At 58.4% G+C, this 15,898-nt stretch overlaps 1 protein-coding gene across 1 annotated transcript in view; it reads left to right on the plus strand.

The window, feature by feature from the left end:
• ALDH1L1 (aldehyde dehydrogenase 1 family member L1) overlaps positions 1 to 15,534 on the plus strand; it is a 38,651-nt gene extending 23,117 nt beyond the window's left edge. The window contains exons 15-23 of the mRNA XM_045534146.1: positions 2,718 to 2,823; positions 5,050 to 5,137; positions 8,440 to 8,533; positions 9,423 to 9,522; positions 10,724 to 10,822; positions 12,589 to 12,754; positions 13,924 to 14,029; positions 14,376 to 14,575; positions 15,320 to 15,534. Coding sequence (XP_045390102.1) covers positions 2,718 to 2,823; positions 5,050 to 5,137; positions 8,440 to 8,533; positions 9,423 to 9,522; positions 10,724 to 10,822; positions 12,589 to 12,754; positions 13,924 to 14,029; positions 14,376 to 14,575; positions 15,320 to 15,375 — 1,015 coding nt within the window. The 3' untranslated portion in view covers positions 15,376 to 15,534. The remainder of the gene's footprint in view (positions 1 to 2,717; positions 2,824 to 5,049; positions 5,138 to 8,439; positions 8,534 to 9,422; positions 9,523 to 10,723; positions 10,823 to 12,588; positions 12,755 to 13,923; positions 14,030 to 14,375; positions 14,576 to 15,319) is intronic.
• Positions 15,535 to 15,898: the final 364 nt, after the last annotated feature.

Raw genomic sequence — 15,898 nt, forward strand, 5'->3', positions numbered from 1 at the left:
GATTTCACAAGTGTCATTCGATTTCGTCCCGACCCCAAAACCCTCTGTCGGTCGGGGTCACGGCGGGAAACAAGGCTGTGGCCTCGAAACGTTTGACCAAGAAGAGGATGTGACAACGGGGAACTCCCAGGTGGCACCAAGGGACAGGGAAAAAAATTTTTTTTAAAGTGGAGAAATAGGATGATAGACAAGAACAGCAGCACCAGGAGGGGACAGCGAGGACAACCAGCAGGGACCCCCCGACGTCCCCGGGGTTGGTGGTCACAGGCCCCTCAGTGTCACTGGGAACGCTGGGGCGTTTTGCAAGGACAATGTGCTCCAGTGTCACTTGTCTCGTTAGAAACTGGTTCAGATGAACCAGCAGGTCCCCAAGCACCGGCTGAAGGAGGCTCCCGAGGGACAGTGGGTAGGGGACGCGGGACAGCTCTCGTCCCTCTGCCCCAGGCAGGACGGGGCTGGGGGTGCGGGAGGCGTGGACTGGAGGGGAGGGGATCCCATGGTGGGGGGACATCGGGCAATGTCTGCAGGCACTTTGGGTTGTCACAGCAGGGAGGGGGTGCTACAGGGCAGCCCCCCACGACAAAGAACGGCCCAGCCCAAAGCGTGAGCAGCGTGGAGGCCGAGAGGCCGAAGTGGCCAGAGACCCCCCCACCCCCCCCCCCCCTGGTGGCAGCAGGCTCTCAGAGGGACCGGGGAAGGCAGCCCGGGGGCCACCAGGGCCACCAGTCACAGCCACACCTGAGTCTGCAAGGCCTCTGGCCCTCCCAGCTGCCCCCACCCACGGGGATCCGTCCCCACCCCACTGAGGAGGAAACTGACACTGTGTCACCCAGAAGCATCCGGTCACCCTGGGAGGCTGGCCTCGAACCCAGGCCTCTGGGCACCGGGTCGGGCCCCCCAGTGCCTGGTCCCGGCACCTCACAGACTGGGGACGAGGGAGGGGACCGGGAGGGGGGCTGTTCCCGACCAGGCATGAGAATCTCAGCCCTCCGGTCGTCTCTGCCCGGTAGCGAGGCCGCAGGGTCTCTGGGTGTCACCTCCCCGATGTCACGGGAACACTCTGAAGCCCAGCCCCGGGGTTGGAATCCCAGCACCTGCCCTTCCCTGGGCAAGTTTCTAACCTCTCTGTCCTCAGTTTCCCCATCTCTAAATGGGAGTGAAATAGCGTCCCCCTCACTGGGCAGTGTCGGGTGACCGCCAGGTGTCCGGGGCAGTGAGGGCCGGGCAGGAGTTAGGAGGGTCGGACGAAGGACCCCATGCAAGGCTGGGTCCCCGAGACCATGTCCCCCACCCCACTCAGCATCCGCCAGCCGGTTCCCGGGACACCTGACATGAAATCAAAGTCCTTCCCGGCACTCTGGGAGGCCGAGGCGGGAGGATCGCTCGAGGTCAGGAGTTCGAGACCAGCCTGGGCAGTGTAGTGAGACCCCGTCTCTACTAAAAATAAAAAGAAATGATCTGGACAGCTAAAAATATATACAGAAAAATTAGCCAGGCATGGTGGCGCATCCCTGTAGTCCCAGCTACTCGGGAGGCTGAGGCAGGAGGATCGCTTGAGCCCGGGAGGTTGAGGCTGCTGTGAGCGAGGCTGATGCCACGGCACTCTAGCCCGGGCGACAGAGCGAGACTCTGTCTCAAAAAAAAAAAAACAAATCAAAGTCCTGACTCGGCCACCGGCCCGCCCTGTGACCCCTGACCTCTCCACGCCCACCCTGACCCTGTCTCTTCCCTCCTTGCCCATGTTCTTCCCCGTGCCTGTCTGTGTCACCCTCCCGGTTGCCTGTGCCCCTCTGCAGGCCCGGAGGTCCCATCAGAAACTGTCCGGTGTCCCATGCCATCCTGCCCACCGCCAGGCTAACTGGCACGGCAGTGTCTGGGACGGAACAGGCGGGCATGAGCTGCCTCCCCCGGGGTACATTGTGTGCCCGATCGGGAGGCTGGCTTTGGGGGCGGATGGCTCGCCCCGGGAGGGGAGGCTGGAGTTGGCCGGTGAGCTCCAGCCACCCTGTGGAGGACAGGGACAAAAGCCAGCCTCCTCAGCTTCTTTTGTTCTTTTTTGTTTGTTTCTTTCTTTTTTTTTTCCTTTCTTTTTTTTTCTTTCTTTTTTTTTTTGCTTTCTTTTTTTCCTTTCTTTTTTTTTTTTGCTTTTTTTTTTCCTTTCTTTTTTTTTTCTTTCTGTTTTTTTTTGCTTTCTTTTTTTCCTTTCTTTTTTTTTTGCTTTCTTTTTTTTTCCTTTCTTTTTTTTCTTTCTTTTTTTTTTGCTTTCTTTTTTTCCTTTCTTTTTTTTTTTGCTTTCTTTTTTTTTTCCTTTCTTTTTTTTTTCTTTCTTTTTTTTTCTGTTTTTTTTCTTTCTTTCTTTTTTTTTTTTTTTTTGAGACTGAGTCTAACTGTGTCACGTGGGCTAGAATGCCATGGCATCAGCCTCGCTCACAGCAACCTCAGACTCCTGGGCTCAAGCGATCCTCCTGCCTCAGCCTCCCGAGTAGCTGGGACGACAGGCATGCGCCACCACGCCCGGCTCATTTTTTCTATATTTATTTTTAGCTGTCCGGCTAATTTCTTTTTATTTTTAGTAGGGACGGCGTCTTGCTCTTGCTCAGGCTGGTCTCGAACTCCTGACCTCTAGCGATCCTCCCGCCTCGGCCTCCCAGAGTGCTGGGGTGACAGGCGTGAGCCACCGCGCCCGGCCCCCCCTCAGCTTCTTTTTTGAATGGCAGGGTCTGCGGTATCATCATCCCCTGGAACTACCCCCTGATGATGCTGTCCTGGAAGACAGCCGCCTGCCTGGCCGCTGGCAACACTGTGGTGATCAAACCTGCCCAGGTAAGTGTCGGCCACCCTGGATGGGGCACGTGGCCGCGGAGACCCTCAGGGACCCGCACTGGCCAAAGGGCACTGCTAATGCCAGCTGCCTGCCGTGGGCCTGCCTGTGGCGGGACTGTCAGAGATGTCCAGGTGTTGTGTCGGCCACCACTGGCCGTGCTGCTACTTCTGCAGCTCGGACAAGCCAGGCAGTGGTGGCTGCGCAGAAGCCAGCGCTCGGGAGGATGGAGCAGAGACTTTGCCTGGTGTCCCTTGCCACACGCCAAGACAACCTCAGTAATCCAGCCAGGAAGCGGGTGTCACCTCTCCTGACTGGAGTTAGCTCCTCTCCCAGCAAAACAGGCCCCAAGGCAGGATCGTCACAAGAGACATGGAAATAATAGGAAATAAAGGGCCGGGCGCGGTGGCTCACGTCTGTCACCCCAGCACTCCAGGAGGCCGAGGAGGGAGGATCGCTCGAGGGCAGGAGGTCAAGACCAGCCTGAGCAAGAGCGAGATCCTTTCTCTACTAAAATTAGAAAGAAATTATCTGGACAACTAAAAATATATAGAGAAAAAGTTAGCCGGGCATGGTGGCGCATGCCTGTAGTCCCAGCTACTCGGGAGGCTGAGGCAGGAGGATCGCTTGAGCCCAGGAGTTGGAGGCTGCTATGAGCGAGGCTGACGCCACGGCTCTCTAGCCTGGTGACAGAGCGAGACTTGTTGGAAGCAGCTTCCAATTTGTGAACTAACGTGTCCACAGATGCCTTCACGGCAAAGCCCTGCAAAACCCCTGACAGCGACCCCATCTCTTAGCCTGTTTTCCTAACAGTCGCCTACGTGGCTTTGGGGACCAGCAGTCCTAGAAGCAAGCCGGGTGCGTGGTGGCATCGGTGGCCCCCAGTCCCGCATGGAGAAGCTGCATGATGTGGCGTCCAAGGAGAGGCAAGGGGTCAAGGGTCGCTCGGGCATGCTGGGAGCGACAGCCCCCACCCCAGGCCTCAGTTTCTCCATCTACACATTGGCACACAGATGGTGCCAGGCGGGCTCACTCCCAGCTTCTCTGGGGTCACTGTGACCCCCCAGGGAGTGTTGCCATAGTAAAGAAACGATAACGACCTCTGACCTTCACAGTAGTCACCCTGAGTCACGTGCTCCTCAAGTATGTCATTGTGCATGATGGAGCACGACCTCAGCTTGACCCGCAAAGCCACCAGCACCAGAAATTGACAGTAAGCGAAAGTGACAGTAGGTGAAATTGACAGCAGGTGAAATTGACAGTAGGCAAAATTGACAGTAGGCGAAATTGACAGCAGGTGAAATTGACAGTAGGCAAAATTGACAGCAGGCGAAATTGACAGCAGGCGAAATTGACTGTAGGTGAAATTGACAGCAGGTGAAATTGACAGTAGGCGAAATTGACTGTAGCCGAAATTGACAGTAGGCAAAATTGACAGCAGGTGAAATTGACAGTAGGCAAAATTGACAGCAGGCGAAATTGACTGTAGGTGAAATTGACAGTAGGTGAAATTGACAGCAGGCGAAATTGGCAGTAGGGGAAATTTACAGTAGGTGAAATTGACAGTAGGTGAAATTGACAGTAGGCAAAATTGACTGTAGGTGAAATTGACAGCAGGTGAAATTGACAGTAGGCGAAATTGAGAGTAGGTGAAATTGACAGTAGGAGGCAGAAAAGGAAGGATGGGATGGTCCAGATGCTCCAAGGGCCAGGGAACGGCCTTGCTTTTCTTTGGATTTCTAGAAATGGAGCAAACATCAGAGAGAAAGAAAGATCTGGGGCCTGCTTGGAATACCGGGGTGCACCCCGAGCCCCAAGGCAGCACCCCGTGGGTCACTAGAAGGACACTGGCCGTTGCTAGGAGCAGGCTGGCTTTTCTGAGGGTGGGCGGGGAGGGTGTCCCTGGGACATCTCAGCTGCTGTCCCCTGAGCTGTAGCCGCATGAGGACGAGCCCCTTCTAGGTAGTCCCGCTGGACTCTGTGCCTTCAGGGCTGGGTGGATGGGGCACAGGGGAGGCCCAGGAGGGGAGGCCAGAAAATAGAGGTTGGCACACCTGGTCCTGCAGCTGGCTGGCAGTGTCACCCTGCGACTGGCCACACATGTGGCTAAGCTGGGGTCTTCCCTCTGCGCTGGCCTGTGTCCCGCTGAGAGAGGAAGCCAGGGGGAGACAGCAGAGCCTCGCTTGCCACCCCCTCCTCAGCCATCTTCCTTCCTGTCCCCTCTCTAGGTGACCGCGCTGACAGCCCTGAAGTTCGCAGAGCTGACCCTGAAGGCTGGCATTCCCAAGGGGGTGGTCAACATCATCACGGGGTCCGGTGAGAGCTTTCGCCCGCTTCCCCAAACATTTTCCATCTCTACTTGCATGTCTGTGCTCTGGGATAAATCGTATAACTCGGGGGATTAGCTCCCTTTGGAAGTTCGAGAGAATTTATCCGTAGAACGTTCTAGACGTCGAGCATCTTGGGAGGTCAGGCATGAATTGCTTTTTTAGTTTCTTTTGTGTTTCGTAAGTAGCCTGGTGTATCGGAAAAGTCATCCTTTCTTGTGCAGATGTTAAATACATTGACATCGGCCGGGCGCGGTGGCTCACGCCTGTCACCCCAGCACTCGGGGAGGCCGAGGCGGGAGGATCGCTCGAGGTCAGGAGTTCGAGACCAGCCTGAGCGAGAGCGAGACCCCGTCTCTACTAAAAATAGAAATAAAAATTATCTGGACAACTAAAAATATATAGAAAAAATGAGCCGGGCGTGGTGGCGCATGCCTGTAGTCCCAGCTACTCGGGAGGCTGAGGCAGGAGGATCGCTTGAGCCCAGGAGGCTGAGGCTGCTGTGAGCGAGGCTGACGCCGCGGCACTCTAGCCCGGGCGACAGAGTGAGACTCTGTCTCAAAAAAAAAAAAAAAAATATATATATATATATATATGCATAAAGTTATATATAATAATCTCATAATTTTTATCTCCTTTTGATCATTATAATACCTTCTTTATACTTTTTGTTTTTTCCTCTTTTTAAGTTGATTAAATTTGTGAAAAGTTATTGCTCATCTATCCCCATTCTCCACCCTCAGTAACACCCAAACAAATAGCTTTTAGATTTTCTTACCTATTTCATTGCTATTCTCTTGTGGGTTTTTTTTTTTTTCTGCTTTTATCTTATCTTACGCCCCTAGAAAAATCTTCAGAAACTTTAAAAAAATTTCCACCAGTGTGGTGGTTTCCACAGGGAAATTGTCCACAGGACTCCCCAAGCCAGCCTTCCAGAAACTCGCTCCTGCCTCAGGCCTTTTGCATAGTTGTGTTCATGGTTTTATTATTCCTAAATAATATATGGTTGTCGTTTCGGATCTGCTCTCCGACCCAGTAAATAAAGAGAGATTTTTTAGAAATTTTCCAAGTGTTTTTTTTTTTTTTTTTTTTTTTTGAGACAGAGTCTCGCTCTGTCGCCCAGGCTAGGGTGTCGCGGCGTCAGCCTCGCTCACAGCAACCTCAGCCTCCCGGGCTCAAGCGATCCTCCTGCCTCGGCCTCCCGAGTAGCTGGGACGACAGGCATGTGCCACCACGCCCGGCTCATTTTTTCTATATATATTTTTAGCTGTCCAGATAATTTCTTTCTATTTTGAGTAGAGACAGGGGGGTCTCGCTCTTGCTCAGGCTGGTCTTGAACTCCTGACCTCGAGCGATCCTCCCGCCTCGGCCTCCCCGAGTGCTGGGGTGACAGGCGTGAGCCACCGCGCCCGGCCATTATTATTATTATTATTATTATATCATTATTAAATAGACTTTATTTTTAGAGCAGTTTCAGATTGTTGAGCAGAAAACACAGAGACTCCCTGGGTCCCCCGCAACCCCCGACACGGACACAGCCTCCCCCTCGACCAACACCCAGCACCAGAGTGAGACGTTCGTTACGACCAACGGCTACGTCTGTATCCCCCAAAGTCCTTTAGTTTACAGGGCGGTTCAGTCTTGCTGTTGTACGTTCCATGCTTGGGACAAATGTCCAGTGACACCTATCTGCCCTGTCTTTTCCTGGCTTTATAGCTCATTTCTTCTTCGCACTGAATCTTATTCCTTGTCCCTTCACCTGCGGAAGGACATCTCGGTCGCTCCCAAATTTGGACAATGATGAATAAAAGTTCTATAAACATCCACGTGAAGGTTTCGGTGTAGACAGAATGTTTTCAGGTGCTTTGGTTCAATACCAAGGAGCATGATTAGCTAGGTCCTGCGGGCAGAGTATGTCTCTAGTTTTTTAAGCAACTGCCAAACTGGCTTCCGAAGCGGGTGTATCATTTTGCGTCCCCACCAGCGATGAATGACACTTCCCGGTGCTCCGCACCCTCACCACCATTTGGTGATGTCAGAGTTCTCGATTTGGGCCGTGCCGGTAGGTATGCAGTGGCGTCTCATTATTGCTTTAATTTGTGACCCCCTAATGACCAATGACATTGAGACTCTTTCATACGCTTCCCTGCCATCTGTAGATCTTCCTTGCTGAGGTGTCCGTGCATATCTTCTGCCCAGTTTTTCAGAGGTTGTTTTCATGTTGTTGAATCTTGAGAGCTCTTTATATATGTTGGACACCAGTCGTTTATCGGACACATTCTTTTACGAATATTTTCTCCCCCAAAACAGTGATTTAACAGGGAGCGGTGGAGGGGCGTTTGATACTTGTAGAGCTTCAACTCTATGCAGAAGGAGCGTGCAAGGGTCTCACTCTAGAACTTTCCCAGGTGCCCCTGAGCATAAGAGCTTTCCGGGGGAACAGAGGGGATGGAGGAAGGGCCCTGGGCTGGGGGATTATTCCCGGGCTGGGGAAGGGCGTTGTCAAGAATGACGTCGCCGAGGATGGCGTTGGAGGCCGGGGCGAGGCCAGCCGGGGCAGTGGCAGGCAGGCGGCGAGGGTCACTGTCAGAAGGCAGGAAAACAAGTAGTCTCAAAGCGACATCGCCTTTGGGAGGAGGTGACATCAGGGAGACCCGGGAGACAAAGAGGAATTGGCCTGGTTAGGGGACAGGCTGTGTCATGCCTGTCCTTGGCCTGCTGCGCCCTGGGGCGGGGCGGGCCTTTGGGGTCTGTCACTTTCAGGACACCACACCCCGCATGGGCCCAGCCAGGCGCCCTTTGGGGCCCGCCCTGGTGGGCAAAAAGTGGCGGGGGGGGGGGCACGTTGCTTTGCCGGTTTTGCCGTGGTGACAAAGTCCCCAGTTCTGGAGGCTGGACGTGCCAGAGCCGGGTGTCGCAGGGTTGGTTTGTCCCGTGGCTTCCTCCTCCGCTGGGCTTGCAGATGGCCATCCCGTCTCGGGTCCTCCTGGGGTCGTCCCCCTGTGCACATCTGGGTCCTGCTGTCCTCTGCTTGGGGGAGTTAGGATGGAGAGGGGACTGTCCCCAGCAAACTCTTTGCGCCTTAACGACCTCTATGGAGTTGCTGTCTCCAGACACGATCAAGTTCAGGGGGTGCTGGCGTGTAGGGTGTGGACAGGTGCCCTCATGGGGGGTGAGGCCCAGAGGGGGACCCCCCGCCCGGCACCCGGCGCACTAAGCCCAGGGGGAGTGTGGCCCTCGGTGAATGACTCAGTGACGGCCCGGACTGCCACCCTTCCCGCCCGCCCGCAGGCTCGCTGGTCGGCCAGAGACTCTCGGACCACCCCGATGTCAGGAAAATCGGGTTCACCGGCTCCACCGAGGTCGGGAAGCAGATCATGAAGAGGTAGGTGGCTGGGGCGGCAGCGGGAGGGCCCAGTGGCCGGGGGGGGGGGGGCAGGTGGGCAGCGCAGCTGGCAGGGGGCGGGGGGGGGGGCTGGGTCCTGCGACACAGGCAGATGGTGGCCTGGGACATCTGACTGTGTCTGACACACCAGGGCACGTATTAGAGGGGCCTGATCCAAGCTGGGGGTCTGCTCAGGTGCGTGCGCGTAAACACACGCCCATTTCCAAATCGGCGCACGCAAAAAAAAAAAATGAAAGATCTCGCTGAGTTTTGCGCATTGATTTCAAGTTGAAAATGACACCGTTTTCCACGAGCGGAGGATGAATATAAGACATTAGGATTCGTTGCACCTGCTTCTCTTCTGGTGGCTACGACAAGAACTGGCTCGGCCGGGCGCGGGGGCTCACGCCTGTCACCCCAGCACTCGGGGAGGCCGAGGAGGGAGGATCGCTCGAGGTCAGGAGGTCGAGGCCAGCCTGGGCAATGTAGCGAGACCCCGTCTCTACTAAAAATAGAAAGAAATGAGCTGGACAGCTACAAATATATATAGAAAAAAATGAGCCGGGCGTGGTGGCGCATGCCTGTCGTCCCAGCTACTCGGGAGGCTGAGGCAGGAGGATCGCTGGAGCCCAGGAGGTTGAGGCTGCTGTGAGCGAGGCTGACGCCACGGCTCTCTAGCCTGGGTGACAGAGCGAGACTCTGTCTCAAAAAAAAAAAACAAAACGGAGATGACAAATCCTCTGGGGCCACAGCCACGGAGGCTGGGGCTGCGGAGGTTTTGGGCGGAGGCCGGGCCTCACTCTTTGCAACGAAGCCTCCTGCCCTGGGCATGGGGGTCCTGGTGCTCCGGGGCCGCCGGCACCAGCCCCGCACCCGCTGTCCCTTCCAGCTGCGCCGTGAGCAACGTGAAGAAGGTGTCCCTGGAGCTGGGCGGGAAGTCGCCCCTTCTAATCTTTGCCGACTGTGACCTCAACAAGGCCGTGCAGATGGTAAGCGCTGGGCCTGGGGGGGGGCGGCACGGCCAGCGAGGGGACAGGCACAGGGGCAGGGATGGCAGGGGGACCTGTCTCCAATGCCACAAAGCCTCGGTGCATACGAGTCTGTGGCAGGAAGGGGACTCGGGGCAAGAATGACACGCGCCCTGCAAAACTGTGTCCGGGCCGGGCGCGGTGGCTCACGCCTGTCACCCCAGCACTCGGGGAGGCCGAGGAGGGAGGATCGCTCGAGGTCAGGAGTTCAAGACCAGCCTGGGCAAGAGTGAGACCCCGTCTCTACTAAAAATAGCAAGACATTAGCTGGACAACTAAAAATATATATAGAAAAAATGAGCCGGGCGTGGTGGCACATGGCTGTCGTCCCAGCTACTCGGGAGGCTGAGGCAGGAGGATCGCTGGAGCCAGCTTGCTGGGCAGCCTTAAGCAAGTCGCTTAACCTCTCTGGGCCTGTGTGCTCCCAGCTGTGCAATAGGGACAAGGTGACATCTAGCCCCTGGGGACACACAGTGCCACTCGGGCGCTGGCTCCTGTTCCCACGATCAGTGTTGTCACTGTGCCTGGGCTTTGGTCCCCTCTTCGCTCCTGCGGGAACAAACCGCCACAGCCACATTGAGCCGGGTGCCCCAATATGTCCCCAACCTCTATCGAAGTCCCCATTGTGCCTGGGAGGGCGGGGAAACTGAGGGAGGCGAGGACCTTGTGCGGTGTCCCTGCGTGACCCCGTCGGCCCTCCGGCACCGAGGCTGAGGCTGCTGGGCCCCGTCACGGGGTCGGGAGAGCCGGCCCTGCCTGGTCACCCCCCGGCTTCCCTGTGGTGACACACTGCCCGGCACCCCTCGTGACAGCATAGGCTCACAAACAGGAAGGCCGATGTCTCCCGGGCCACCCCAGCGAGCCCACCCGGGACTCCGAGGGGTCTCCCTGCTCCACCATGTGGACGGCAGCCTTGTCCCCAAGTGGTGGCCGCGGGCCTGAGCATCCTCCCTTCCCACGCTCTGACCCCTCGTCTGTCCTCGGAGGGACAGAGGGTGGCGAGCTCGCTAGGCCTGGCCCGCAGGAAAAGGTCAGGACAGCGTGGCCCCCGTTGTCCCCGAGAAGGGGTGGCCGGGCCCTGGCAGACCCCGGGCAGCGGGTGGGGGGGGTGGCTGGAGGTCCCCAGGAGGAGCCGTGACCGGGTCTCGTCTGGTCTCTGAAGGGCATGAGCTCCGTGTTCTTCAACAAAGGGGAGAACTGCATCGCCGCCGGCCGGCTCTTCGTAGAGGACTCCATTCACGACGAGTTTGTGCGGAGGGTGGTAAGTGCCGGCCCGGGCTCTGGGGGCCGCCGGAGGAGGGGAGGCAGGGCCGGGTCACGTGGGGCCGGGGCTCCACGTCCACCCGGGTCAGGGGACCCTCGGGGGGCTGTCCTGGCTTTTACGATTTCAGCAGGAAGCAGCAAAGCCCCGTGGCTCTAATCGACAGAACCCGAAAGGGCCCATTTTAGGCTGGTTCCCTACATGCGGAGCCTGAGGCAAGGATTCAGATCCGCGCGGTTTGCTAAGGGCGGCTCCCAGGGGAGGCCTGGCTGGAAGGTGGAAGGGACCAGGAGGGAGTGGGACAGACGGGAGCCCGGGAGCATGAACGCAGGCGTGTCCCAGCGTCAGGCTGGGCTGTGGCCCCCCACCGAGGCAGGCGGTCCTTGCTTGGAGACTGTCCCTCGGGCTGGAGGGCGGAGCTGCCATCAGCTTCTGAAGCTGCCAGCAGCCGCCTTGCAGCCTTGGGGACGCGGTGGCACCAGATGGCATCTTCCAAGGCCTTCCCCAGCAACTCTTCTGGGACGCATCGGGAAGCCACAGGATGGCAGGAGCTGTGGCCCCACGGACTATATTTGGGGTGTCCGGGGAGGACAGGGGGGCGGCTGTGACGGGGAGCCCGGCATGGAGGCCCGCAGGGGCTCAGAGTGGGAAGGCAGGGGAACGGGAGGGACTCTCTAGGGGGAGCTGTGACAAACAACAGTCAGGTTCCGCCGTGGAACAAGCATCTCTCGATAATACCGAGTGGCTGGGAGGAACAGCCGTTCGCTGAGCTCATGGTTCTTGGGGGGCAGCCTGGGACGGGGTGAAGGGACAGACACAGGCATCCCCGCGGGGCCACACGCCGTTCTCTGCAGCTGGGGGAGACCAGGGAGCAGTGTGGGTCCCCAGGGTAGGAGCAGGGAACAGGGGACAAAACAAGTCAGGGCAGCGTCTGCCTCGCAGCTCATTATGTTCATCCGAGTTTCTTAACACCTCATCCCACATCCCGGGTTCGGGTTCGCTTTCTGACTCTCCCCACCCCCAGGCTCCAGAGTCATCAGCTGTCCTCTTCTGCCACGTCCCCGGGGAGACCCAGGCGGCCATCTCGAGGCAGCAAAGCCTAGATTAACCTTTCTGTTGGCTGATTCATCAGGGAAGGCTTCCTAGAGGAGGCGGCTTCAAAGATGTATTGGAACTGGGTGGAACTAAGGGCAGGGGCGGTCACCAGACTTCAGCGGGGTTGGAGATTTTTTTTTTGAGACAGAGTCTGGCTCTGTCGCCCGGGCTAGAGTGCCGTGGCGTCAGCCTCGCTCACAGCAGCCTCAGACTCCTGGGCTCAAGCGATCCTCCTGCCTCAGCCTCCCGAGTAGCTGGGACGACAGGCATGCGTCACCACGCCCGGCTCATTTTTTATATATATATATTTTTAGTTGTCCAAATCATTTCTGTCTATTTTTAGTAGAGACGGGGTCTTGCTACATTGCCCAGGCTGGTCTCGAACTCCTGACCTCGAGCGATCCTCCCGCCTCGGCCTCCCAGAGTGCTGGGGTGACAGGCGAGAGCCACCGCGCCCGGCCCGGGCTTGGGGACTTTCACACCGTTTGCGTATAGGAAGCGTTTGGGGTTTCAGCCCGGAAGGGAAGTTTGGAGCCCGCGTTTGGGCCGCCCTGAGAACTGGCAGGCAGGGCTCAGCGGCGGGGACCGGAAACGCAAATGTGGGAGGTGGCTCAGGGGACCCAACTGCAGCGACATCGGAGCAGGACGTGACCTGGGGACGCTTTCTGCAGGTGGAAGAGGTGACAAAGATGAAGATCGGTAACCCCCTGGACAGGGACACGACCCACGGCCCGCAGAACCACCGAGCCCACCTGACGAAGCTGCTGGAATACTGCCAGCGCGGCGTGAAGGAAGGGGCCACGCTGGTTTGCGGTGGGAATCAAGTGCCCCGGCCAGGTCAGTTGGGTAAACTGAGGCAGCAGGCACCATGCCTTCTGGTTTCCTGCCGAGTCCTCACCGGAGGTAGCTGTGCAGTCAGGCGCCGGGCCCCATCTGGGACCGTAGGGGCAGGGACTTGGCTACTGGGACAGCAGCCAGACCCAGGCACGGGACTGGCAAGGCGAGGACACAGACTTGGAAACCTCATTCGGTGCCGGTGGCTCCCGCCTGTCACCCCAGCACTCTGGGAGGCCGAGGCGGGAGGATCGCTCGAGGTCAGGAGTCTGAGGCCAGCCTGGGCAACATAGCAAGACCCAATCTGTATAAAAAAGAAAAAAAGAAAAATGAGCCGGGCGTGGTGGCGCATGCCTGTAGTCCCAGCGACTCGGGAGGCTGAGGCAGGAGGATCGCTGGAGCCCAGGAGGTTGAGGCTGCTGTGAGCGAGGCTGACGCCACGGCTCTCTAGCCCGGGCGACAGAGCCAGACTCTGTCTCAAAAAAAAAAAAAAAAATCATCAGAGTTAAATATGATTGATGGATGCTTGAAAAAATAGCGAATATTTTTAGCGAAATCTTTTTCCAAGTTTTTTTTTTTCGTTTTGTTTTTTTTTTTTTCCTTAAATTTTTGTTTCTCTAAACCGAGAGTGAGAAACTTCCAGGTGTCTCGGATGTCCCCGAAGTCAGGCAGGATTGGATCTCGGTCCCACGGGGCCTCAGGGGACCCCCGGGCTCCGCGTCCAGAGAAGACATAGTCAGACAAGGCATTTCTGCCACCGGCAGCGGTTCTGTCCCAGGGGCCGGGTGGCTGCGGGGGCGGGCGGGGTGGTCCCCTTTTGACCCGAGAGTGTGAGGCTGGGTCCTGGTGGGGCCACTGTCCCCTGTCCAGGAGGGAGGCCATCCTGGGACCAAATGCAAAGCTGTCCCCGTGCCCCCCTGGAGAGCCATCCGGGCGGCTTCACTTGCCAAATAATCGAGGTAGGGTTTCAGATTAGCTGTCACCGGGAAGACTCGGCTCTGTGACATGGTCACAGGCTTTGGCGCCGGCGTTGGGCAGGCTTGGGGTTAAGTCTCAGCTCTGTCCCCCGCCATGTCTGTGAGCTGGGGCCTCCGTCCCCTCGGTGGCCTCGACTTAAAAGGGTGGTGGCCCCTCCACGGGGTCGGCAGGTGACAAGACCTCGCCCGTTGCAGGCTTCTTCTTCGAGCCGACTGTTTTCACGGACGTGGAGGACCACATGTTTATTGCCAAGGAGGAATCCTTCGGTCCCATAATGATCATCTCCCGGTTTGGTGACGGGTACGGGGTCCCGCTGATGTCCCTTCTGCACCCGTCGCTGGGGTCTTCACCCACGCAAGCTCGGGGAGGTGCCCCACGGGCGACCAGGAGGAGGCCACGGGTTCCCCGCCACCTCCTCTCCCTGCCACTTTGTCCCCGGGCCTCTCTGCACGGTCCCCACATTGTGCCGGGCCCTGTTGTCACTCTCCGCGGCCCGGCACCGAAACCCCAGAACCGCCCGCCCCGGGACAAGAAGGGGACTTGTTTCCCTGGCGAGTCTGCAGTCTGGGGACAGCCCTCCACGGGTGAGCCCGTGTGTCTGCCGCCGGCTCACGGGTCTGGATTTTTTTTTTTTCCTCCCCTCCAGGGACGTGGATGCCGTGTTGTCTCGGGCCAACGCCACCGAATTCGGCCTGGCTTCCGGTGTGTTCACCAGCGACATCAACAAAGCCCTGTACGTCAGCGACAAGCTGGAGGCCGGCACCGTGTTCGTCAACACCTACAACAAGACCGACGTGGCCGCCCCCTTCGGGGGGTTCAAGCAGTCCGGATTCGGCAAAGACCTGGGTAGGCGGCCGGCTGGCTGTCACTTAGTCATTCAACAAACGTCTGTTAAAGTCACACCCCCCCCCCACGCCGTGCCAGGCCCCGTCCTGGCCTCCACCGTGGGAATCTGGAAGGCCGTGGCCAAGCCCCCAGCAGCATGTGACCCTCCCCGGAGACCCCCAGCCCCGTCCCGACTCCCCTTCCCACGTCCTGCCCAGAGAGGCCCGGCACCCTCCCTGGGGCGGCCCAGCACCCAGTATCCCAGACGGTCCCCGTGGGCAGCACCGGAGGCCCCAGAGGGCCGGGCTGTGGGCTGAGACGCGCCGGCCACACAACAGAGTTGGGGACCCGGGTCCCCGGGAGGTGGCCCTTCTCCCAGCCATGGCTTGACCTGGGGTTAGCAGCAGAGAAAGAAGATGAGGGGTGCGTCTGGGTGGTGACCCCCAAGACGGTCCCTCTTCCTTCCCTCCACCCAAGGGGCTTCCCACCGTGTCAAAACAAGATGGTGGGTGCTAGAAGGTTCTAGAAGGTTCTAGAATGGTCGCCCCCTCCCCCCAGATTGGCTCTGTATTCTGGGGAGTCTGGGCCCCCCCACCTACCCCCGGAGGTACCCGGGTAAGGTACGTGGCCTCCCTGGGCCTCAGGTCCCCATCTGTAAATCAGGGGACCCTGACACAGTTGCCCCCCTCCCCCCGCCCGGGGATTTGCTGGGACAAATATGACAGCTCATGACGTGTCCCAATGGTGGCACCTGCTGTCTTGCAGGCGAGGCGGCCCTGAACGAGTACTTGCGAGTCAAGACTGTCACCTTCGAGTACTGAAGAAGGGTCTCGGCAGTCCCACCGCCTCCGGCACACCTGTGATGTGTCACCTTCTCTGTCCCCAAGCCGTGGCGGCGGACGCCCTCCCCCCTGCACCCCAAGCGGCGGCCCCTGGCGGGGTGAGGGGTGACTCCCCGGAGAATAAAGTTTCCGAGCAGAGGCTGCCTGCACCTCCGAGTCTCTGCAGCGTCCCCGGGTGGCCCCTGGGTGGCCCTGGGAGTCCTGCCGTCACCCCGAGTCCTGGGCTTGGCCTGGGAGAGCCAGACCCCCGGGTTGGGGCGGGCGGGGGGAGGACGCGGGGACATGGGTGCAGGTCAGCTCAGGCCTCCGAAAAGCAGGAGGCGAGACGGGGGTTGAGGGACAAGGTTTGGTGGCGGGGGTGGGGGCATGGGGGAGGGGCGGTTCTTCTCTTTCCTGTGTCCCCGCACCTCTGGGACCCCGGGACCCTCCCCACTGCACCTCAGCTGTAGGTCCCAAACAGGACGCCCGACCTGCCTGCTGTCACCTCAGTGTCTGCCGCGTG

Source organism: Lemur catta, chromosome 21 (assembly GCF_020740605.2).
Source record: "Lemur catta isolate mLemCat1 chromosome 21, mLemCat1.pri, whole genome shotgun sequence".
NCBI classification, from domain to species: domain Eukaryota; kingdom Metazoa; phylum Chordata; class Mammalia; order Primates; family Lemuridae; genus Lemur; species Lemur catta.